A 26,242-nucleotide genomic window follows, 5' to 3' on the forward strand; every position below is an offset into this window, starting at 1 on the left:
TGAATTAACAGAGGGATAGAATCAAGATCGCGTGAAGTACTAATACCACTTTACAATGCCTTGGTAAGGCCACACCTGGAATACCGCATCCAGTTTTGGTCACCACGATGTAAAAAAGATGTCGAGACTCTAGAACAGACATGTCAAACACAGACTCCGGGGGCCGGATCCAGCCTGTGAAGTGGTTTCATGTGGCCCGCGAAGCCATCATGGAAACAGTGAGGGAACGGCCCCCACTGCCTTGGCCCTGGCCCAGAGACCCTCCTTCTGCGAGAGACCCTCAGATCTGTCCCACTCCTGCCCAGGCCCCCATAGGCACCCTTGATGTGAATGGTGTAGAGCTGGCCATGCCTACCCAGTAGGCCATACACACTCTAGCCACGCCCACCCAGTAGGCCACACCCACCCTGGCCATACCCACCCGGCTCCCTGAGGGCAACCGCAATGCTGATGCAGCCCTCAATAAAATTGAGTTTGACACCCCTGCTCTAGAAAGGGTACAGAGAAGATCAACAAAAATGATTGGGGGACTGGAGGCTAAAACATATAGGGAACGGTTGCTGGAATTGGGTATGTGTAGTTTAATGAAGAGAAGGGTGAGGGGTGACATGATAGCAGTGTTCCAATATCTCAGGGGCTGCCACAAAGAAGAGGGAGTCAAGCTATTCTCCAAAGCACCTGAAAGCAGGACAAGAAGCAATGGATGGAAACTAGTCAAGGAGAGAAGCAACCTAGAACTAAGGAGAAACTTCCTGACAGTTAGAACAATTAACCAGTGGAACAACCTGCCTCCAGAGGCGGTGAATGCTCCAACACTGGAAGATTTTAAGAAGAGATGGGACAGCCATTTGTCTGAAATGTATAGGGTTTCCTGCCTGAGCAGGGGGTTGGACTAGATGACCTCCAAGGTCCCTTCCAACTTATTATTATTATATTATTATAAAGTATAGAGCTACAAAGTATAGTAAAGTGTAAACCTACAAACAACTCGGAACAACCTTTGAAGAAGCACAAGAGTCTTATTATGGAATTTACTGCATGCTCAGCTTTCTGCCTACTCAATACTTTTGGCAATATGAATAACTGAGATGGCTCCCACACCACAAAATGGTAACAAAAAACAAAACAAAACAAAACACCCAGGACGTACCAGAGAATTAAAAGGATTGCATTCCCCCGTTTAGTTTCCAATATAGCTCATCTATCAATATGTCTAAGGTAGTGCAGCAAAGCAGACTACTAATAGTATCCTTACACTTCTGCAGCTACCCAAACTTAGCAGCAAATGCCCACTGCATCGTGTGGTATGTCAATGGACAGATTAGGAAAGATTGATTCCCATTTTTTCCTCTTAGCTAGGATTTGATTATTTAATGTATTTATTTATTTGCTGCCAATCTCTTAGCCAATGACTCTGGGCAGCTTTCAGCATTAAAATCTTAATAAATAAATATCTTTAAAAGAATAAAAGTAGAAATCCCAATCAAGATAAAATACAGTTAAAATATAGTTAAATTCTACATACCAGGTTAGCACTTATATCCAGGATTAAATTCTGGGAAATAGATGAAGTCCCAGAATTCTCCTGGTTGAAAACAGGATCTTTAACTTAGGTCATCTATCATTCTTCGTTGTAATCTAGACTTTTCTGGATAAAGTCTAATTTTCATGAAAAGGAAGCTTCTCCTCTTTCCATGCTATAGTCAGGTTGCATCCTCCCATTGTGTCTCCCTCAACAAGTTACTATATAGGTTTGCTTCCAAGTGAACCTTTATTTCTCATCTTCTTACATCTGTCAAACATATCCCACAATAACAAGCAACAGTTAATAACAACCAGCAAAAAAAATAGTTCTGCATCTCATAGAGTTTGAGTTGCAATGCTCATTCAAGAAGAACATTCAGGTTGGCCCAAAGAACCTTCCAAAGGGACGGTGGATCTTCCCTTTAGCAGTGACCTCATCGCATAAAGGAAACATTTGTTTTAGACCAGAGAGGAGGAGGAGGAGGAGGAAACCTCTGTGTAGAAAGGCTCCACCTGAATGTTTCTTCAGTTACTTCATCCCACAAAGCCAGCTAGAAACAGATATTCTGCAGCTTCTCTCCCAAAGATTGCTTCCAAAAGCCTCAACTCCTGTTATGTTCAAGGAGATGATCTTCACTCATACCAAATTGCTTTGCAAAGCACTTCTTTATTATTCAAAAGCCAATTACAATATGGCCAAATAATTTAAAATGCAAAATCAGGAGAGCTTTAAACTATTAAAAAGCTTTAGGAAGAGACATGCTTCCATTACACAAAGTTGAACCATTTGTCCATTTAACACAAAATACTATTTGCTTGCACTTTCTATTACATCAAGCAGAGCTAGAACTCTCTTATCACCTGCTGGCTGAGCTTTCCAACTCATCTCTGATTCTGCTGTAGAGCATGGTTGGGCAACCTCCAGGCTAAACTTGCCCCTCAACCTCTTTTTGTTGTTGTTGTTATGGCTGATGGGAATTGTACTGTCAAAATCTGTTAATGAATGCTAAAAATAGACATATTAGTTTCTGCCAATTTGGGGCAGGAAAGCTGAACACTAGACAAACTATTTGACAGGCTTTTTTTTTAAAAAAAAACACTTCCAATTACCCCAAACAATAGATAAAATAGCCCATTCAAGTAATGTCATCATATCTTTCCTCCATGACTTTAGGCCATACAGAGAGTATCAAAGCAATTGTCTTCCCCAGGCAGGACAAGCTGCCTGTCCCTTCTGTGAAGACTTAATTCAAATGATTTGGTCTGCAAAATAATTATAAACGTAAAAGGCAAGATATCAGGATCAATCTTCATGGGGAGAATATTACAAGGAGAGGATTCTGCCATGCAAATGAATGAATGAATGAATGAATGAATGAATGAATGAATGAATGAATGAATGAATGAATAATAAACAAACAAACAAACAAATAAATAAATAAATAAATAACAGTTTTATGGTTGTTATCTATTTCATTTCTAAAGTTGGAACACTTAGAAAGCAGTTTGAAATGAAGAACTTACATCCTGGGGAAAATCCACAAGACACTTGTAATGATAAAACAAGGGAAGTTCACCTTGGACTCCATGAAGGAAGAACAGGATATAATGTCATTGCTCCTAATAAAAACAAACAGCCAGACATTACAAGGAATATGGAGTCACTCACCTGTGTTGCTCTCTCCCCATGAAAAAATCACTCCTGTGTTGTCTTGACATCATTACACTGTGTTTGAGTAGAAGTGAAGAAATCGTATATATACCTTTCATAAAACAGTGACCTGTAAAAGAGGAGAAGGCTACTTAAGTTGAGATATAATAATCAAGACAAAATGAACTTTGGGGCCTTGAATGAGAGGCAGAGAGATATAAGTTTTGCACCTATACATGATTTCTTTATAGGCCTCTCTACAAAAGATAGGGGAATAGCCAATCTAGGCATCTGAAATTAAGCACCATGTCAGCAATTCATCTGGTCCTAGTCCTCAGATCTAGAGGTAAAAGAGGTGTGTATGTTAGTTAAGAGCAACGGTAGTAATTTAGGGGTAAAGCAGAACCTTCTTTTGTTTTGATGATCAGGCATGTATTCCAATCTTGTGTATCCTTTATAAGATATGAAAAAATAGCAGAACAATTTGCTTGTCTCAGTTTGCAGTGTTATTTGAATAAAAATGAACAGAAAATCTGTTCAATTTACAAACTAATAAAGGCTGTTTTAATGGCATAGCGGTGCCATAATTAGAGATAATGAAGTAATATGCAGTTTACTAAGAAATCTGGCATGATATTTATATATAGATAGATAAGTACTTATGCAATGGGTGCTATAATACCAGCTGTTCTGTCTTCAGAGCTTATCATAAAATAAGTAAAATTTTAACAATTCTGCTGGGTAATGGCAATTGACAGTGCATGATCAAGCTGGATTGGCATTTTGGAGCAAGTACTTGTTTGTGTTGGCAGATGGTAGCATTCTATAAATCCTTACTAAGACTTCTGGGTTTCTCAAAACACTTACAACTAAAGGATTAATTACTGACCATGAACACTTGGTTAGCCCTTTTCTGTTATGTTTGGCTCCGTTCATTTGCTAGAGCAATTCACTTGATTTTATTCTCCAATGTCTCCTCCTTCTGGATGTCATCTGAGCTGTACTGCCTGTGTTTGATATATACCCAAGTAATAATTGGAAAGGGACGCGGTGGCTCAGTGGGTTAGGACGCTGAGCTTGTCGATCAGAAGGTCGGCAGTTTGGCGGGTCGAATCCCGAGTGCCGCGTAGCAGAGTGAGCGCCTGTTACTCGTCCCAGCTTCTGCCAACCTAGCAGTTCGAAAGCACGTAAAAATGCAAGAAGAAAAATAGGGACCACTCCGGTGGGAAGGTAACAGCGTTCCGTGCGCCTTTGGCGTCTAGTCATGCCGGCCACATGACCACGGAGACGTCCTCGGACAAGCGCTGGCTCTTCAGCTTTGAAACGGAGGTGAGCACCGGCCCCTAGAGTCGGAAATGACTAGCATGCATGTGCGGGGGAACCTTTACCTTTACCTTAATAATTGGAAATTACAGTAAAGTAAATTCAGGGAAATAAATTTAAAAAATGAAAATCCTTCATCACTAAACTCCAGCAGAAAATTTGTCCAAAATGTATCATTTCAACTTCTAGAGTTGGCAAAGTAGTGAATGAAGATAAATTATGGCTGTGAAGGACCTGACTCAGTTAAACCTCTGAAGAAAGCAGAACTCTTGAAACTTGCCTAGTCTCAACAGGAACTTCTATTGGAAGGTACTGATAGCAGGATAGTTAGGTAGGATCTGAGGATTTCCCACATGAACACAGAAAAGAACCCTTTCAAACCCCACTCCAAATGTCCAACTAGCTGGTTTGAATCAAGCGAATCCATAGTGGTGTGGGAAAGAACCGATAAAGCACCATTCTCAAGGGTGTCAGGTCTCTCCCCACCTTCTTCCCATCTGACTTGAATCAAGGCAGATAGCCAGAGGCACATTCCTTTCACACCCCCAAATAAGGTACTTCAAAGAGGATAGAACAAACCAAAGGAAGTACATTGCAGAAGACCCATAGATTCCCCCCCCCCCCGCCAGAATAGCAGAACCCGAAAAAAGCATAAGGAAGAAATACATTGAGGGTCTGACAGGCTGTCTAGCCTTTAAGGACCCAGATTGTTGGGGGCAATAAGCTGACTTTGTAAAAATGCCGCTTGGGGTTTGTGTGAAAGCCCTAATAAGCAGGCATATACATAGAATGAAGGCTACTGCTAAGCTTGTAAGCCGCCCTGAGTCTTCGGAGAAGGGCGGGATATAAATGGAATTAAAATAAAAAAATAAATAAATAAAAAAAATCATGAAGTTTCGGTGAAAAATCTAGTGGGGATGGGCTCGGATTTTTGGTGACTACAAGGAATGCTTGAATTGTTTCAAGTAATTTAGAAGTTAACATACAATAAAGACACCTTGAAGTTAAGTTTGACCCCTGGTAGCTTTATGAACATATCCAAGTAATGTTCTTAACAGCAATAGTTGACCACTGCGTACTTCCAGGATGTTTTTTCAACTTCCTAGACTAGCCTGCAGCCCTGGAATAATTTCCAGGTGCTCCCTTCCTGCTCCATATGTCTATATTAGCCAGATACAAGGAATAATTACAAGCCCCAAATGATGTGGAAATACTGGTAATGGTGACTGGGAACTATGTTTCAGCAGAGATTCCTTCTCTTTCTACATGATTTATTTAAATATAATTCAACAAATATTTCTCTTATTCCTCTGGTCATATCCAAAGTAGTAGACAGAAACATTCCCCCTTTTATTTTTACTAATTCTTATTTAATTTTAATGAAAGAGAAACTAGTTTTCTCATTTCAAAGATAATTTCAGAGAAATTGATAAGCTTCTCACTTAATTGGTTGCAAAGTAGGATTGTGTATGTATTTCACGGAACAATATCTGTTATCTGTAGCCTCTCTGGTTTCTCACATTTGTATTAGATCTCAGAAGCAGAGTTAAGATGGAAGTTAACGTTTTTGAGTAACTGTATTATTGCCACTGCTGAGGAGATGCTGTCCTTGGACAATAATTGGAGAATTTCTCCTTACCCAATGTAAATTTTGAAACCAAAATATCTCAATCTATAATTTTTGAGGATTCAGAAAGGCTATTTGTGTTCTGTTTTCCTTATTAGTTATGGAATGCCTTCCTTTAGCAAATTCTTTTAAGTTCTTCATATTCATTTTTGACCGCAGGATATTCTCCCAAATGTTTTTGTATGAGACATTAAGTAACCATTCAGAAGTTATCAGCAAACATAGAATGAATCTGCAAAATAAAGCATTTAGTCCCGTCTCCAGGCCATATCATTTAATTTAGCTTCTAATCAGCTGAAATTCAATCTTTGCAACAAGAAGCCATTTTTATCTGTGCAATTTTTCAGTAGCTCCCAGCTTCTCTCAAGATTTCCATCAAACTGTAATTTTTAAAATATGAATTAAGAGGGAAAATGCCCAGCTTGGAGGCAATACCTATGCAACCGTGGTTGTTGGAGAATGCTAAGGAGGATTATTCTGGTAAGTACTTAGATGGGAGGCCTATAAAATGTTCCAGGGATGCAGACAACGTGGAAGACAATTCCAGGAAAGACTGGAAAGATAAAAATCAATAGATATTCTTGTGATCTCAAGAAAACTTTATGGACATGTCCATGAAATCACCTTAACTTAAAGATAATTTTACTCAGAGGAAAATATATTGAATACGTAACAGGAACTTATGATCCAGAGCTCAAGGAAAGAGAGAGATAATGCAGTGTAGGTTCCATTGCCCACAGAGATACCATTTCCTACCACTCTGACTGAATTATTTTATTAATTTAGCCAGCTGACAATTTGACTGGGTTCTGTTAAGAGAACACTCTTAAGAAGATCAGTTATAAATTTCATCCTTTACATATTGTGCTCTACCAAATTACTTATAATCTTGGTTAACAGGCTTTTTGATGATAAGTTGAGCATGTTGGCATGCACTGAGGGAGATGGGCAGTTTCAAAAATCTGATAAATACATAAATGTGCCAATGAAAAGCAAATTATTTTGCAACACAATAGAGTGGGCAAACTCTGAAAATGTGTTAATCCAGAACCAGCTGGGTGAAAAAGATCCTTCACGGGAGACTTCAAGAATAATCCAGTAAAAGTGATACTATCTCTTACCTGTATGTCAAACAAGAATTTTGTTTTGAGGCTCCTGTATAGTATACCACTGTAATACTATTGCTCAGCAAACTCAGTTCTCAAAAAGATTTGCTTTGTTGTTCTGGAAGTGGGTGTTTTGTTTCTGTTTTTATCTTTATTTTCTAAATTGTGGGAAGCTGCTGTATACCAACTTTGACCATTTGTCCACCCAACATGGTCTTCTAGTGTTAGCAATCATTCATCGAGATACTATCCCCAGCTGTATCCGAAAATTCCCTAGGATAAGATCTGATAGTTTTTGCATGAAAATCATGTACATTGCTATTGAGCTACAGCCATTTTCTTACCTAATTTGTAACATGTCATTTATTTATTTATTGGTATGTTACATTGTTTAAATTGAATTAGCAATTCATCTTTCACACAGTGGAAAGATGAGGAGGAAGCCCTTAATAAATTAATCCTATATAAATGTGTTCTTTCTCTTTCACATAGATCTTTGGAAGCCAGCATTTGCAAAGATGAAATATCTCAGCTGGTTGAGCAAGAATATTTGAGCCTTACCCAAGAGAATGCAACAGAGATAGAAATGCAAAGATCTGAAGATGAGAAAGTGGCCCCTGATGCTTCAATTAAGGCCCCAAATAGCAAGCAGCTTGTCATGCTTTCTGATGGGGACCAGGCATCAGATGAGAAGGATACAATGGAAAATGTCTATAGGGCACTCACTGGAAACAAAAGAGAAGTGAAATTGAAGTCTATTTGTGATGTCCAGTTATCCACCAAGTCTACTGTCACAGGCATTTTACTCCCTGCAAAATTAATCCACAAGAATAACAAAAGTACAGAAAGTGGGACCAATACAATATCTTCCAACACTCAAATTGCCAAGCTCTTGGCTCAGCTCCCACTCAAACGTGTTGAGGCTACCAAAGCTCTGGACAGTAAGTTGGTAACTGAAGAAACCAAGCTCATCAAGGATCTATTGCAAAACAATGTTTTTGGATCTGTGCCCCACAAAGACAGTATCACAAGGCCACCCCCAATTATGACAATAACAGAAAGTCAAGGATCAGGTCAAAAGAAGCAACTCCCGGTGTTTGCCAAGATCTGCTCAAAAACTGAACCTGAACTTGTTGCTGATGGACTCTGTCAAAATCATGGTAAGAACTGTGGACTAACTAATATGAAACTGAGAATATTCAATAAGAACAGACCTAGGAAACATAAAATTTAACATTGGGCTCAAATCCACCTTATGATTTCTCAAAATATTTCTTTCTCATAGGAAGAAACTTTTACTTTACTATGTTATCCTCAGGAAGCTTAAGAATTTCTAATTTTTTTTCAGATAGTTTGTTTTTTAAATTTTATTTTTGGAGGTAGCTGAGAGTTCACTTCCAGTGACTGGAAGAGGGCAAGTACCCAGATAATATGTGCAGCTCTCTATTTCTCTTCCCCTCCAACTATGCTTATCTATTCTCCCTCATAATAACGAAGCCAGTGCATACCTTTGATTTACTTTTAGAACTGAGCTAAAAGATTTTATGGGTTCCCACACTACTAGCTTTGCATGTTGTGCTCTGGTCTGAACTCAAACCTGGCACACAACTTTCTTTAAGAGAGAGGTTGCTTTTACAAAGATACTTAATTTTGTTAGTGAACTAATCAACAAACTACTCATAAAACAAGATAAAAACAAATGAAAGTTCAAAATATTCAAGTTCAGCTGTTGTATAAATGCTGCTGCAAGGTTTGCAACCAACCTAATTCAGTATATTGTCCAGATAAGGGCAGTCTGGGAGCTTTAATGTGAATTCAGCCAAGGTATCTAAGTTCAGCCTAGCAGAGCAGAGCAGAGCAGCCATCTTGGGACTTGAACTACTGGAAACAGGCAGGAATGCTTAAAGCAAAAGTCCTCCCACTAAGTAGGTAAAGGTAAAGGTAGAGGTTCCCCTGCACATGCGTGCTAGTCGTTTCCAACTCTAGGGGCCGGTGCTCATCTCCGTTTCAAAGCCGAAGAGCCAGCGCTTGTCCGAGGATGTCTCCGTGGTCATGTGGCCGGCATGACTAGATGCCAAAGGTGCACGGAACGCTGTTACCTTCCCACCGTAGTGGTCCCTATTTTTCTACTTGCATTTTTACGTGCTTTCGAACTGCTAGGTTGGCAGAAGCTGGGACGAGTAACAGGCGCTCACTCTGCTATGCGGCACTTGGGATTTGACCCGCCAAACTGCCGACCTTCTGATCGACAAGCTCAGTGTCCTAACCCACTGAGCCACCGCGTCCCTTTCCCACTAAGTAGCCAGGTGTTAATGTTAATTATAGAAGGCTGAACTAGGAGAAACACGTAAGGCAAATTCACCGCCACTGAAATTTCCTCTGTTCTTCTCTTCTTTCTTGAAGTCACCAGTGTGGGGACTACTAAGTTCTATTGTGCAAAGGAATCAAATTTGACATGAAGGAGTCCTCAAATTGTAATTGCCAGTTAAAAATACTGAGTACCTTAAGCTCCAGAGAGCAGCTGCCTGTCACCGAAGGTGGTACCGAATGTATTAATTTTCCTTTCTCTCAATATTGTCCCTCAACATTGAGACAACTGATAAGCAGAAGAAACAATGTAATCCCTAACTCCCAACATTCACTGAATGCAGATTAGTGTTCAAATTGAAGGCTTCACTTCAATGTGATGATTCACATCAAGGGTGCCTGCATGGAGGAGGTGACAAATTTCAGGATGGCAGCCACAGCCATGCAGTTGAAGCCCCACCCCTTTTATGTACATATAAAATATGCTCTCTCTCTCTCTCTCTCTCTCTCTCTCTCTCTCTCTCTCGGTATAAATTCTTATTTTTATTCAAAATAATCTGAAATACAGATGCAAAAAAGGAAAAAGGAAAAAAATACAAAAGAAAAACAAAACAGAAAACATTACACAAAGAGAAAAAAATGTGCATAAAAAAACATACAACATAAATTTCCCCCCAGTTTCAAAGATAATAATGCTCCCCTTGCAAAGCAGGCACACAATTTATAAATTTCTACAACACTGTTTACCCAACTCACTTGACCTGACATCTGTCTTTTTTATGTGTTTGTGTGTGTAACAGTACAGAATAACAGAGTTGGAAGGGACCTTGGAGGTCCAACCTCCTGTTCAGGGAGGAAACCCTACCATTTCAGACAAATGTTTGTCTAATCTCTTCTTAAGAACCGGTGTTGGAGCATTCACAACTTCTGGAGGCAAGTTGTTCCACTGATTAATTGTCAGGAAATTTCTCCTTAGTTCTACGTTGCTTCTTTCCTTGATTAGTTTCTATCCATTGCTTCTTGTCCTGCCTTCAGGTGCTTTGAAGAAGAGCTTGACTCTCTCTTCTTTGTGGCAAACCTTGAGATATTGGAACACTGCTATCATGTCACCCCTAGTCTTGCTTTTCATTAAACTAGACATTTATTTATTTATTTATTTTGTTTATTATTGGGACTTATATGCCGCCCTATCTCCCGAAGGACTCAGGGCGGCTAACAACAATAACATACAATAAATACAGAAGTTAAGATAAAATTAAAATTAAAGGCCTCTGTACAATAAATTAAAATTAAAATAAATTAAAGAATAAAGTTAGAATTGTAAATATAATTAAAATCCCTGTCAGTCTAGGTCAGCCAGGTGGAAAAGGAGTGTTTTGAGGCTGCGGCGAAAGGACTGGAGATCTTGGGCCATCCGAAGCTCATGGGGGAGCTGGTTCATACCCAATTCCAGCAACCATTCTTTATATGTTTTAGCCTCCAGTCCCCTAATCATCTTTGTTGCTCTTCTCTGCACTCTTTCTAGAATCTTTTTTATTTGCTGTTTCTTTTAAATAATTTAAATCCCTCTAGCTGTATATTCCATTTATGGGTTTCATCCCACCAAGTTTCCATAATGGCAACAATATCATATCTGCTCTTACTTGAATTTCTAATCCACCCTGTTTATTTCTCATACTCTGTGCATTGGTGTATAGACATTTGAGTCCTTTTTGACTGACCCTGTGTTTACTTTCTACATAATCTGTTTTGTGCTTAAATTCCCCTACTTCCTTACCATGTTTATTTAGTGCAAATCATTGACAGCAATGTTGATATTCTTACCCCCACAAACATTGGTTACAAGCAGTGATAACCCTATTAGTTTTAGACTGCTGGGGACATAAATTTTCTGTATCAATTAACTCTCTGTCCCCATTGTTTAGTTTAAATGTTGCTCCAGAAAATCCATGGATTTAATGCCAAGTAACTCAGTCCCTTTCTTTGATGGATGCAAACCATCTCTTTTGTATAGTTTTTCCTCAGACCAACTGCAGACATTGTGAGTAATATAACCAAACTCTTCCACTTTACACCACTCCTTTAGCCACACATTGAATTCAAGTATATGCTGGCCTTTCCCTTTGTGTTCCTTATATACAAGTAAAACCTCTGAAAAAAATAAGTCTACAGCCTACCCTACTAAGTTCCTGTCCAAGCTCTGGAAATCATTCTGCACAGAGAGTATATCTTTTGGGAATAGATCATTTGTGCCAAAATGTACAACAGCATCAACATTACAGTCCTTACTGGCATTCTTGACTATCTTTAAATTACACCTATTGTCTCTGCTAACAGTAGCACCTGGCAGACACCTGACCTCTTTCAAAACCTCCACACCCTTTCCTAAATTGACATCCCTTACAATTCGATATATGATTGTGTATATAAACATAGGTAACACCAACAGCAAAATTAAACTTCAAACCTCTCTATTATTGTATTTCACTTACAGGAAGTCCATAACGGCTTCTAGTCTACTATTAGCCAGCACAATCATTTTCTGACATGAACCTTATTTCTGTAAGCCACCTGGAATCACTGTGAATTGTGCAGCCATGTAAATTAGATAGATAGATAGATAGATAGATAGATAGATAGATAGATAGATAGATAGATAGATAGATAGATAGACAGACAGACAGACAGACAGACAGACAGACAGACAGACAGACAGACAGACAGAGGTTTCAACCACATGGCTATGGTTTTCATCTTAATATTTGTGACACTCTTCTTTGTGGACACCTCTGATTTACCTCATAATCCAGTTTGGGAAATCAGTCTGGTCATCTCCAAACTGAATCTTTGTCCGGGTGAATAATCTAGTAAAGGGATGTTGAATTACCACTTTATCTGAACAGGTAAATAGGGATAATTGGAAAGGAGGACATGCTAACTGGTTCACCTTCTTGGTGTCTGTGACCAAAAAATTACAGTGAAACATTGCAAAGCAATGTTTTTAGACTTCTGTGCACATGAAATTAATTTTTCCCCATATCAGAAAAACTGGATTTTCAGTTGCAATACCTTTCTGGCAAACTGCCTTTATTTTACATATTTATTTATTAATTTTTAGGCCACACATCTCCCCTAAAGGTTACTCTGGGCAGCTTATTTGTTATAAAACAAATAAATAATTAAAACGTTAAAACTAGGCAGAATAAAAAGTTTCAAAAATGTTTCTTTTCAAGAACACCTGCGTGTGTTAATATAGAATCATTGATAATGCATTTTTCAAATTTCACCTTAGAAATATATACCATATTGTGTGATCCACAAACCTGGGGACTATACAGAGAATATATGATTTTAAGACTATGCTGCTGGATGAGGACATGAGGAATTTTATAATCCTAATTGGTTGCCCAAAATGTCTCCCTCTTGGGAATCCCTCAGCCATCTCCTCAGGCCATGACATTTAATTAAAGTAATTTTGGAATATTTTTTGTCTTCCAGCAAGCAATCCATCTGCTGGAAGACTAAAAGTACCCTCCAAGAAAGAATGTATTTAGAGAGCATTAAGTAATCTCCGCAAGAATAAGAGAAAGCAAGATGTCTGAGCAAAGATGGGGGAGGAATTTTCCCGCCCTTTTTGTTGTTCTTACTGCAGCCTTAGCATGAGAGGTGCAGTCTGGCTTTTGATGCTGCTTTCTTTTTCCAACTCAGGAACAAAAGTGTATCTTATTTAAAAATATATAATATCAATCTATTGTGGGAGATGTTTGGACAAACAATCTGTAGCACACAGTCCTGTTTATAACTATGTAAATGATACTGTATCTCTACAGACGTTCATGCAGTTTTTATTTTCATAGAATTTCAGGGCCTGGCCAAGAATTTTTGAATAAGTTCTCTTGAAAGATCATGAGGGTTTTTTCCCCCAGAATTTACATAACATAAGTCTTTTCCTGAATTGGCAGCTTCAAATGTAGACACTGGATGAAAAGCTGTTGGGAGTCAGATTTATTGTTGCTGTAATTTTGTCATTTATGTCTTGTCAACTATGATAATCAGGTTAAATGTATTTGTCCTGAGATTCTATCAAATAACTAGAAGCACTAATGTTGCTTTACCATTTTTTCCTTGGCAACTTTTCATATTTGAAGATATTTTACAAGCCTCATCATTAAAGCCAAGCAGAAACATTTTCTATTCCATGGTTTGGAGGGGAAGGACTTGACCTGTCACCTGTCCATTCCATGTGGGACAATTTAAAATTGAGATTTTAGGAATAAGTTGAACTTGATTCTCCAAATTAGACAAGTTGTCAGCTAAGTCAGCTTGATTTTCTTTGAGAAATCCAAGTTCTTTGTGGATATCAGAATAATAAATCTTGCCAACTTGATATACCTACTGTTTTTCCTGATACTTTTTGGGAAAAGAATTTCCAAATGTTTTAAGCACATTTATTTTAAGGTTTGATATTGAAAAGTTCCCATATGAGGAGTTTTCCCCCACTCACAGAAATGTATTTAGAGTTCTTCTTTTTTAGATAATCCAGAAATAGTGCTTCCTTAAATTAATTATTAGAGCATTTCATTCCTAATCTACTATGCAAGATTTGCATTGTTTCAGGTTTTTTTCCCCTTAGTACATGGCCTCTAGAGAGAATCACTTATATTTCAGGAGAAGTCAGTTTTATTTATTTCTAGTCTAACCTTTTTTATGAAGTGACAATTTCAAAAATGCTTTGAAAATTAAATCATTTTGCAATATAGTACTCATAGTTGTTTGATGGCTATTATCATATTATGATTTGCATCATAACCTGTAGTTAAAAGGATGTCATCATCCCAGGAGCATCATATCAGCATATCCAGCTGATATCTCCCACCATCTTATCCACTTTCCTGGTGAGAATTTGGCAAGTCAGAGACAGTCTTTTAAAGTTTTCCATATTTGGAAACAGATTCCACAAGGAAAGTACCACTAAATGTTAAAGTGATATGTTATAAAAACAAAATTATGCAAATTTGCCTGTTTTTTCTCCCCTCCTGTTTATACTCCAGTGAATCATGGAGGATCCGGTCTTGGTCTCTTTCTAATGCTACCGCTTTTCCTTGGGCTTCTGCTTTTTTATTTTTATAATAGCTTCTGAAGGCCATGGCTTTCCACAGAGTACTTAAATTTCACAGTCTAGGAATGATTCCATTTTCAAGTATTCTTTGGGTTCTCAGACCTCATGATCTTCAGCAGCTGTTCTCGGGGCCTTTCCTGATGGTGTTCTTTAGTTGGTTCAACATTTTAAAAGGGGATCCAATTTTCCTTCTAGTTCCATGCTGGTTTTATTAGTGCCAGTAGATTTTTTTTATTCTAGTCTGTTGGAGGCATTCATAAACACCTACCATTAGCTTTCTTACATGCTTTTTATATCCTACAGTATTTTTATACCCAGAAAGGTCTTATTGATTGACATGCTTTGGCTATATTGTCACAGAAAGCAATACAGTTCCAGAGATTCTTTAACATAAGTCTGTTGTAACATGTTTTTCCCCCTTAAAATTCAAGTCATCTTCCAAGTTCCTACACAGAAGAACTTTTCAACCTCTTATTTGTGGTTTCTGAGTGAACTAGTGATAAGGCTGTTGTGGTCCCTGATAAAAAGGGGAAAGATCAACCATAGAAAATATGAAACATTCTGTGGTTCTAAGATTTCCTTGCACTTTCCAACATATAAAGATACTTATATGTTATTCTTACTAGAAAGTATTTTATCTTCTGCACTAGAGATCTGTCGTCTTTCACCAGCATTCAGATTACCAGTTATCCTGGATACAACATTGAATACAAAGATAACATTTTCATCTACAATAAAGAAGTTAAAACATAAATTCCCAACCATTTTGTCTAGTAAGAATATTTGGAATTTTGAGAGCATGTCATGTGCACTCAAACAAAATGGCTTCAGGGGGAGTGCCTATTCAAAAAATAACTGCCATCATCTTATTTATCCAAAGACAAACAGGTGAAATTTCTCCTGTCACTCCAAAATGCTACCATCTCAATGGATTGTTTGTTCATTGGAATAGACAGATACTCTTCCAGATAAAAGCTAGAATTGTGGCGGTCTAGCATTTTAATTTTCCAGAAAAGTCTGTGGGACCCAAATCTTTTCTTGGAAATAAAAATATGTTGCAGGGTTTATTCTACAACAAAAGCTTTAAAAAAAATCTGTGTCGAAACACGTTCCTGTCCATGGCTATATTGGTATCCACAGTGGGAGACTTCACAATTAAAGGGAGGGCATCATCATAATAGGAGTATTACATAACGAATTAGGACTGGTTCATGCAAATTGAGGATTTACAGTGTTGGTTTGTTAGCTTTTAGAGCCAGGTCAAGGGAAGTGAGTCTGATAAGAAAAAATGAAGTTCACGCCTACTTCAGGAAAGAGCGCTACATTTTCAGAAAACCACGATACCTTGGTGTGCAGTGAGGGCTCCTAGAGATGGATCAAAAAAGTGGCTTCTTTTTACTTGGGCATGAGGCTCCTGCTGGCATTTTAATGGGAACCAGAAGTGTAGGATGCACTCTGTGCTTTTGTTCCGCTTTATGTTCCACAATACAGATGAATGTAGGAACTGGTCTTCCATGTTTGAGCATAGAAGCAATCAAACCTGTTAGTTTGTCATGGGAAGGATGAAGGGGCAGTTCAAAATTGCAGGAATCATGCAGAAGAGAAGAATGCATGTGTTCTGGAGAAAGTCTAGGTCCTAAGGCAACTGGTGTGGGAAAAAGTAGGCAGCTTCTGTCCTCAAGAATGGAGGAAAGAACAGTTTCTCATGGGAGCTTTCTTCTAAAGAGATCAATATAAGATGAAAATAGTTGTTATCTGGTTTTCATAACATATCTGTATTGCAAATACACTGCCGTATACAATTTAGAAAATAAACTAAAACAAGAATCTGGTATTCCAGGACATGTCACTGTTGTATCTTTCACAGCAACTTCAACAGCTATCGATAAGAACAACCTTAAATACAGCGGGAATGTCTTTACCCCACGATTTCCAACAACTTCAACTACTACCTCATTGAAGCAACCAATGTGGCTGAGTTTGAATTACCCTCCACCTACTGTTTTTCCCAACCACTCAAGTTTCCCTCAGTATCAGGTAATAGTGGCACATATACTTATTGTGTAGTAGAGTTATTTCTAAGGAATCAGTAAGTCTGTCTGTATGGAGCTGGAAGGAAGGAAAGTAGAAGAGGAATCAGAATTATTGGCATTCTGGAAGCACAAGAAAATTAAGGATTTGTTCAGTAGCAAGATAAGCCATATATAATCCTTTCTCTAAAATAGCTTGTTCCCTGAAGCACGGATGGCCCTAATACTCATGACCTTCTTGAAATAGGTGAAAATATGGGTCTTCTGGAAGACCAATGGGGATGAATTATATATAGCAGGACAATCTTCTCAAATTCTATAATTTGAGTCCTGTATTTAGCAGAGACAGAGCAAGAGAGTTAGGATAACTACTCAGAGGGTATATCCATTAAGGAGAGAGTACCATAAGTTTAGTTTAGCAAAATTCTGCTTTTTTGATGTGAGCAAATAAAGAACTGAATTTTGATGGCATTGTTTTATGCTATTCTTGGGAGGTACGGTACTGATGATGATGATGATGATGATGATGATGATGATGATGTCATCAGTGTACAGCATATGCTGCCTGATGCAAGAGAATAGCTTAATTTAGCTACAATCTAAAACCTTCATTCAGATACATACACTAGGAAGCAAATGGAAATGGATCTTCCACAAAAGAAGGTTGTATGATTTCTTACATGCCTTCAGTAGGTTATAGATTACTTTGCACTAAGTTACAGTAACATCAATACTCATGATATTAATTTCAATTATTATGGATACAATCTTCTGCTTCTGGGAGATCAGATCAGGGATTAAAGAACTGGTTAACTACTATTCTTGGTAAGATTTTTACTGAGGATGGGCCAATTTAAGTCTGGATCTCACTTCACTCTTCCCAATTGCAGCTGGCTGTTTCAGATATTAAAGAGCTGCAACCCTAAAAATATTTCCAAATAAGGAATATTAAAGATGGACACACAAGACAGGGTGATGAAAATTGAGGTGGTTAGGAATCCAGAGCAATCCCAATTTTCTGCCATGCCATCAGACTTGGAAATATTCAAGCAATTTTCTTTCTTATACTCTTGCTTGGCCATTGTGAGAATCGACTCCAATACCAGATATGCTAGGTGTCCAATTCAGTAGAGTACTGCTTATGTTAAGAATGAGGAGCATTCCAGGACCATTGTGGAGAAACCTCCAGGTCCAGCATCCCCTGTCTGCATTTGCCAGGAAGAGGACACTACCAAATGTTTTTTTTTTTTCTGGGAAAATACACTGCTAATAGGTCAAATATAATTGGAGAAGGCAAGGGGTCCTGAAGGTACCAAGGTATTAGACTATATATTACTTTATAGGTTAAAGCCAGCATCTGGCCTACTGCATCTGGTATCAAAAGCAGGGTGGGTTCAGGTATCATCCAGGAAATTCCAAGAAATCAAAACAACACAGTAAAAGAAACAATAAATCACTTTTATGTTGTCTAAAAATCTGCTTATCTTGTCTGTGAAGGGAGGAGAAGTCAAGTCAACATGAGGATATCTTGACTTGCACCTCACCATGGGAAATGTCCTCCCTATGAAGAGGAGAGAGTGACACACAGAATATTTGATTCATTTCAATGTTATAAATCTGCTTCTTGCAGGGATTTCACAGTCCCAATATTCAGATGCCATAGTGTCTGCTCCCATGATATAAATTTTTTATACATGAATCAACTTTTGATTCATTGGCTAGAGCAATGGTACCACTGCAGACTACTGACAGTTCATCTTTGGAGGTTGATAGTTTACTTTTGAAGGGCATGAAGACAAAATGATTAAAGATGTCCTTTCTTTCTCACAATGTAACTCTTTTTATAATGTCATATTATTTTATTCTTCATTACAGAAAGTAGTTCTTACTTCTCTGGGTGATTTTGTTATATTGCTCTCTGTAAATTGTTTTTCTTGCCATAGTTGTGGTTGCCTGTATTTTAAATTCATGTCAAAATGAAAGAAAATCCCATAGATTTCTAAAGCCACGTAGTGAAAAATCTCCCCCACTCCTCCTTGTCTAGGTATTCTTTTAATAAAAATCTCTCACGTTGTCAGCAATGGAAAGGAAATGATTTATAACTGCTCAAGGGTTTGTCTAAATTCCCCCAGAATGAAGATGAGGTGGAGGGTTAGTATTGTTTATGATGCCCCATTGAACTCATGTTCTGCCTCCTTTTCCCTTGATTCATTTTCCAATAGTTGGAAAACTGGTTTTAGAGAATGGAGGGTGATTTTTCAGCTTTCTCTTTGAGGAGTGCTATCACTCTGTGAGCTTGGAGGGGGAATTCTAAATTATTCTACACTTCCTAGGATGGCAGTCTAAAATATTTTTGGTTTGATTGGATTGGTTTGTTCTAATGTTTGAAGAATCATCTTAATAGTTTCTTCTTTATTTACTCCTTTGTTTATTATGCTGCATTTTGATTAGAAATTTCAGAACTTTACATATTATAAATGGTTTTTCTCCTATTCATTTTGAACAGAGTTTGTATCAGCAAAGGGCACGGATTCCGTACCAGCAAACTTTACATCCTCAACTAGGGTGCTATTCCAGACAGGTATGGTGGAAGTTCTATAAGTCACCTGTGGCATAAATTGGGGGAGGGAAAGTAAATCTGAGAAGATCTCTGTGGCTTTGAGCCATTCCCTCTCACTCAACCACCATCTTTTAATTGAAGAGGGACATTGGCAGTAAATCCCTAGAGACATATGAAGGCTCACCCTATACTTGGAGTATGCCTCGTTAGAGAACCACCCAGCCACTCCTTTGATGCATACAGCATCTTGGGACAATAAGTTTAAAGCAGTGATGTACTATAAGTGAGAACTACTTAGAACATATTACAACACAGCTCTTTTATTTCTGCCCCTTCCCAAAATCTGCAATATTCCAATGTTCCATTCAGCTGTTGCAGGCTGAAATATATTAATATATTCTCCTATCATTTTTGTTTGTTTGCTTTCCTGCAACCAACTGATAACTTGAATTGCTTACATCTTCTAGATCTTCTGAAGCTTTTAATAATATAATTTAAAAATATGCTCTATTTCTGCATGCTTAGGGATTTCTTTAATTCAATAAAAGGAAATTGCTACTTTCTTAAGAGACCCAGGTATGAGATAAGCAGGGTCTGACCTGTTTAATATCTGGATGGCTGATCACTGAAAATCCCAAAGTTATACAGGAAACTAGACTGGGAAATCAGAAAATAAACACTATAATGCCAATCTACTCCCCTATTGTTGCTAAGAAAAATACATGGAAGTATGGATGAATATAATAGTCACCAATTTGATCTGACCTTTTCCCCTGCCAAAAGAAATTTCTTTTTCAGGTTTTGAATCTGTAGATAGATGGCCTTTCATAAAATGCTCTGCATAATCAACCCTAAGCCATGAAGTTAGGGCTTCTCAAGAAAGATGGGAATAAAATAATTACATTATGTAAACTATAACTTTAAAGGCAAGGATGTAAGATTGTGTCACTTTTACCATTCCTAAAAAAGCTAACAACTTAGTCTAGATCTTCCAAATATATGAAAGAGGGATAATATATGAGCTGCTTGGAAATATGTATTATTTTTCATAATCCAGAAAGATGTGTTGCATATATCTTGATTAATATATGCAGGAATTGTACCATGGTTCAATTTTTTTAGTTCATTTTCTTTTTGAAAAATATTTCCATCCACATGCTCCTGGTAGATTTTCTAAGTACTAACCTGAGAACAAGGGGACAAAAGTGGAGGCTTGTGGCAACAGTGAAATAAGTGCTAACTTACATTTCTCCCTGGATTTAAGAATTCTAAATAATTAAACATTTATTGTGGCTACCTAACTCAAATATATGACTCTGTATTGCTTTGTTCCTGAAATGGACAAAAAATCTTCAACCTCAATAATTCACACATAGATCTTGGGCAACCTGTGTATTCCCCCCACACACACACACACCCCAAAATTCTTTTAATTTGATGAAAGGAAATTTGATTTATAAATGACTTTTAAAGGAAAAAAAAACAACTGAAGAAATTTTGGGGAAGTCCTCCTTGCAATGGGGTGGTGGTGGTAGTGATGTGTGTGCGTGTGTGTGTGCTTCCAAGTTGGGAATCTGGGAGACTTCTGAGATTGAAGTTGTAAAACAGAAGCCTCTTCATAGGGGAAGAAAACTGAAGAGCAAGGCAGCTTTCAACACAGCATCCATATAAAACTGCAACTTTCATTAAATTGAAAAAGGCAAAGGCACAGTTTCATACAACCTTCCCCCTCTCTCTCCCCCCCCCCCAAAGAGAAAGGTTTGATTGAGAAGAATAATGCAAAGAAGTTGGCAACATGCATTTGGACGAGATATAGACAGATGTGTGTATCTTCAGTTGATGCACCTGGATCTTTCTATTTTCCATTTATGGTTGTAAAAGTGGGAAGTTTCTTCCCAGGCTTAATTGTATTTTCTCTATGTATTCAGTGGTAAAAGAAGCAAAAACTCTCCCAGAAAACATTTTATTTTATATTATATTCTTTTCACTTGAGATTTCTAATCTTCCCAAATTGCTTTGAGGACAAAGGGAAAAGAGAAGGAAGTGGACATTCACATCCAAGTCTCTATTTGATGTGGAGATTGCTGGATCACTTTAGAGTAGGGGTGTCAAACTGCTGGCCTGCGGGCTGCATGCGTCACGCTAAAACCGTGCCCACCCCATAGCCGGTAATGGGACAAAAGTTGTGATATGTTGCGACACGTCACGTGACGTCAAGAGTTTGACACCCATGCTTTAGAGTTTGCCTGCCTCTCTTAGCCCATCCTGCATTTCAAGATTGTTATTATGGGGATGAAATGTATGCTTCCCATAGCACGAAATGTATAGTTAGGATGTAAAGGATATTTCTACCTGTTCCACAAAGTCACATAGGGTAGGTATCCACCAAGTTCCCTGTTTGAAATAAGGCCACCTAATGGGCCCTAGTGACTTCTCTCTCCTGCCCACCCAGCAGTTTGAAAGCATGCAAATGCAATTAAATAAATAGGTATCACTTCAGTGGGAAAATACCAATGACATGAAAGGAGCTTCCTCAGGAGTCTCTTGGGTAACTGTGATGTCACTGGCTAATCCTTTCAAGCTGGGAAAGGATGGCAGGTAAGCCTGTACTGTCATGTGTCTAGTAGTTTTCATCCCATCTCACTTGCATGTTGATTATTTTTGGATGTTGTTGAGAGGTTGTTGTTGTTTTTTACTCTTAGGGGGATTTATTTTATTTGCTTTTCTTTGGGGTAATATTTCAGAGTCACATATTGTGAGAGGGGTGGTCAAATAAATAAATAAATAGATGGGTGGGTGGGTGGATGATAGGCCAGATCAAATGGGAATCTTTCTACATTCATAGACACAGTCATTACATCATATATTTTTCTTCCTGTTCTACAGGTAACTCCTTACAACCCACAACAAATCTTCCGCTCACCTTACACACCTGTCCTCAGCTACATCCCTTTGGTTCAACCTGGTTATTCTTATCAGCAAAGGAATCCAACCAAAGCTTCTAGTAGTGTCCGTGATCCTCCAGCAATGGCAGGGGATGGGCCTCAGTATCCATTTTCTGCTTCTTATGGGTAGGCAGCTTATCACACTTCCTCCTTTAATGTATTTGTGTGCATGTGTGTGTGATAGGAGAGTGTCCTTAATTATCAGTTTGTTCTGCTATTACCACTAAAACCCTTTGACAGTTTACAAATTATTTTAACCATTAAGGGGAACCTAACTTTGTGGAACATAAGGAAAATTGACATAGTAAACAAAACAAAAAATCCCAGATTTTTATAACATAGGTAACTGAAAATGGGATTTAAAACAAATGTACTTATTTCTAAACATTATCTATAACCCATCAATTGTAGCCTTTTGGGGGTCCTAAATTTATTCTTAAACCTGTTTCCCCAACATGATATATTCATATAATTCCCCAGTTAGTACATTGAGCATTCCTCTGGGCTGGCTGGGGGATTCTGGGAGTTGGAGTCCACACATCTGAAATCTGCCAAGGTTGAGAAACACTGTTTTGACTGAACCTTCCACCAGCACTTCCTAATTTCCTCTCTCCAGCTGTCTCCTCTGATTGGAATATAATCCAGTATGATGCAACCAATCTTTGACTGGCAGTTTCCCCATCCAATCATTATCCAGCTTTTGTAGTATTATGATGAACATGTCTGTTTCATTTTGATCAGTATAGGGATTGCTATCTTTCACTCAAGTTTGAAATTTATTCAGTTGGGATGGAGGATAGATTCTGAAATTGGGAGAATGGTTGTGTATAGATACTTTATCCCTTTTCAAGGAGAGGGAAGCAGGATTCAGGATTTCTTCACCTTCAATAAAAGATTTTGGGAGATCATGAAGGGGGTTTATGAAGAAACAAGGAGGAGCTTCCTCTATGGCTTTTTTCAAGGTCACTGTAGTAGCAGTGGAGTTCTTCGGGTTGTTGCCGCTATTTATTTATTTATTTATTTTATTTATTTATTTGTTTTTATAAACCGCCCTTCTCCCGAGGGACTCGGGGCGGTGTACAGAATAAGGTAGACATACAGAATGAACAATAGTGAAAAAAAAAACAATAGTAAAATACAAACTATCCTTTTCCTTTCAGATAAATTTGCTGGTACAAAATAATAAGAATTGCAATAGTAGTGTTGATGAGTTGGCAGTTTTTAAAAATGAGAAGGAAAGAAGCTTTGCATTGCAAATCCCCTTTCTTTTTCCTTAAAAAGCACTCCAAATAAGAAAAGATTACAAATGGGAAAATACAGGGGGGAAAAATAGGAAAAAAAGATTAGAGGGGAAAAAAAGTGTGTATGTGGGGGCGGGTGGTGGGGGAAGAAATGACCCTGATTCTGTTTCCTGTTTCATGCAGAAAATGGCTTGCCCTCTCTAAATTGGGTGTTTCTTGGCCCAAGATCATGTTGACAATTGATCTAACTAAATAGGGCATAGAAGAGGTGGATGCAGATCCCACAGGAATTGTCTGCTCTTAAACTCATAATATTGAAGAGATGACCTTACTGTTATACACAACCCAAAAATGTTGTGAGAAGTAGATGTGGCTCTATATCCTATTTATTATTCCAAAACAGCCTTTTAAAAACACTCTGGAAGGGCTATTGGCTATTAGTATCCAGGAACACTAATTGGTTTTATTTCCTTAAATGTCTCAGTCACTTTCCATTCCTTCTGCTCTTTCCACTAACCTGGGATTTCCTTCTAAAACATGACTTTTACCCCTCATTCTGATCCAAAACCTGATCTAATTCTCTTAGTAAACCACAATAAGTTATTCTTTTTTAAAAATGTGATATTTACATTCAATCGTTATTTGTCATCACAATATGTATACAAGGCCACTGTGGTTTCTTCAACCAAACATAGCTTTAAAAGTGCTGACTTTACACTATGTAAAGTACTAATACTAACAATATTATTAGTACCAATAGAGACTATTATTATTACAGGTATGACTGCAATAGAGCCTGCCCATTATGGTCACATATTACAACAGTTGTTAGGTAAAACATCTCACCTAACACGCTCCCCCATCCCTGCTCTTCTTAATGAATTGTTAAACAAATGTGTGTGCCATTAACTGGAGTATAGGACGACTCGTGTGTTTGTGTGTGTGTGTGTGTGAAGGCCCTTGGAGGCTGAGCACAGGTGCAGGATCACTTCTCCTGCTTCTCCCAAAGCCTTCCCTGCCCCCTGAGGTGCCCTGTGCTCTGCTTTCTGCCCCTTGAGTACCCACAGTCCTTTTCTCACTCTCACCAGATCCTCTCACCCCAGCAGGCCAAATACCCTCCTCCTTATTTACTATTTGAAGAGCTCTGAGGCCTTCCAGAGTGTTGGAATCAGTGCCTTTTTTGTCATAGAACACACTGGAACGGAGTTCCGGCACCTTTTTTGGGGGCAGATTTTCAAAGTTTTAAAAGTAACTTTTGAGAAGTTGATGTTTGGTCCACATGGACTTAAATCGCCCTGTTGAGCATAGCAGGTTGGCAGCAAAAGCATTAAAACAGTGCATGCGGGCTGCTTGTGTGTCGAGTCCAATGTATGCGTACTTCATCCACACTGGTTGTGATGGCGCTGCTTGGCTTGTGGCACTGCTCGGCTTGTGACTGGTTGTGTGATCGTGCACCAAGTACTTACTGCAGGTGGCAACCACTATGTTTCATTACACAACTGATGTGTATGGGTGTGTGTACAGTGATTGACTGCATGAGAAAGGTAAATAATTTCTTTATTTTAAAAAATCGTTAGTGAATTGAAAATCTTTTTTTAATTTTTAGTGTAAAATTTACTATGAACATTTGTCTTAAATACAATAAATTAAATTTATGTTAAGAACTTTATATATATATATATATATATATATATATATATATATATATATATATATATATATATATATATATATACACACACACACACACACATATTAAATAAAAGATTAACAAGATGTGAGTTCCGGCACCTTTTTTCTTACAAAAAAAGCACTGGTTGGAATGGATTGCTTCTTTGCATGACCAAATGGTGCAATTCCAGAAGCAGCCACCATTTTGTTCCAACAACAAAATGGCAACTGTGTTCGCGTCATCAACGTGTGGACCAAGTACAAAGTGCTCCTTTTCACTACCTTAATGATGTCTGCACAGGATTGCAGAAGCTGCTGAACATTGCAGAAAGCTTCTGCAGTGCTGTGCAGACCTTGTTAAGATAGGTGCTACAGGGTGTCAGTGGGTTGGGATGGGAGGAGAAAGATAAGGGGCGGGGGCTCTACAGCATTCCTGTGGTTGGTTATAAAGAGGGCTTACAGTCATCATAACTTTGAAACAGGGTTGTATGTAGCTTTTGGATGGTCAGTCATAACTTTGAGCAGTTGTTAAATGACAGGTCGTACCTCAAGGACTACCTGTAGTTTTCATTTACTAGTAATAGTTTTCATTTAATAATTTATTAATTTGTATAATAATTTATTGTTTCATTTTCTATTTTATTTATATTTTTGCATACTACTAATAAGAATACTATTAAATATTAAAGGAGATTATTCAATAAAGTTTCATAATGGGGTCTAAATATACAGTAACAATAGTTCTGCTAATTATTCAATAAATTGCTATTTAAAATTCATTCTTTTATCCTCAGGTTCACATCTACCACAGCTGCTCCTGTCAGGACAAATCCTTATTTCTCTTCTAATGGAAGTGGTGGCAACAATTATTAGAACATTTAACATTTTGTTTTATTAGTTTTGTTATTTACCTTGAAATATGGACAATTTAGAAATATTTTTAAAATTCTTATAATTGGACATTTTGCTCCAGAGTTAAGGAACTCAGATCCAAATCACATGTGAAATTTTAGGGCTAAAAGATAGGCACTCATCCAAAAGAGCAACATTTTATTTAGCAAGAATGGATAAACATTTCAGCACTTTTTCAAAGAAATATATATTTTTAAGACAAGACAGATATTTTTAAAGTTTTTTT

General features: G+C 37.9%; 1 protein-coding gene across 1 annotated transcript in view; it reads left to right on the forward strand.

The window, feature by feature from the left end:
* Positions 1 to 25,977, forward strand: part of LOC310644795 (uncharacterized protein C1orf94) — a gene marked incomplete at both ends in the record, with an annotated part of 37,452 nt that extends 11,475 nt beyond the window's left edge. Inside the window, 5 exons of the mRNA XM_083370103.1 lie at positions 7,724 to 8,391; positions 16,525 to 16,694; positions 19,194 to 19,268; positions 22,134 to 22,318; positions 25,899 to 25,977. Of these exons, the coding sequence (XP_083226229.1) occupies positions 7,724 to 8,391; positions 16,525 to 16,694; positions 19,194 to 19,268; positions 22,134 to 22,318; positions 25,899 to 25,977 (1,177 nt within the window). The remainder of the gene's footprint in view (positions 1 to 7,723; positions 8,392 to 16,524; positions 16,695 to 19,193; positions 19,269 to 22,133; positions 22,319 to 25,898) is intronic.
* Between the last annotated feature and the right edge of the window lie 265 nt (positions 25,978 to 26,242).

Source organism: Vipera ursinii, assembly GCF_947247035.1.
Source record: "Vipera ursinii genome assembly, chromosome: 9".
Lineage (NCBI taxonomy): Eukaryota > Metazoa > Chordata > Lepidosauria > Squamata > Viperidae > Vipera > Vipera ursinii.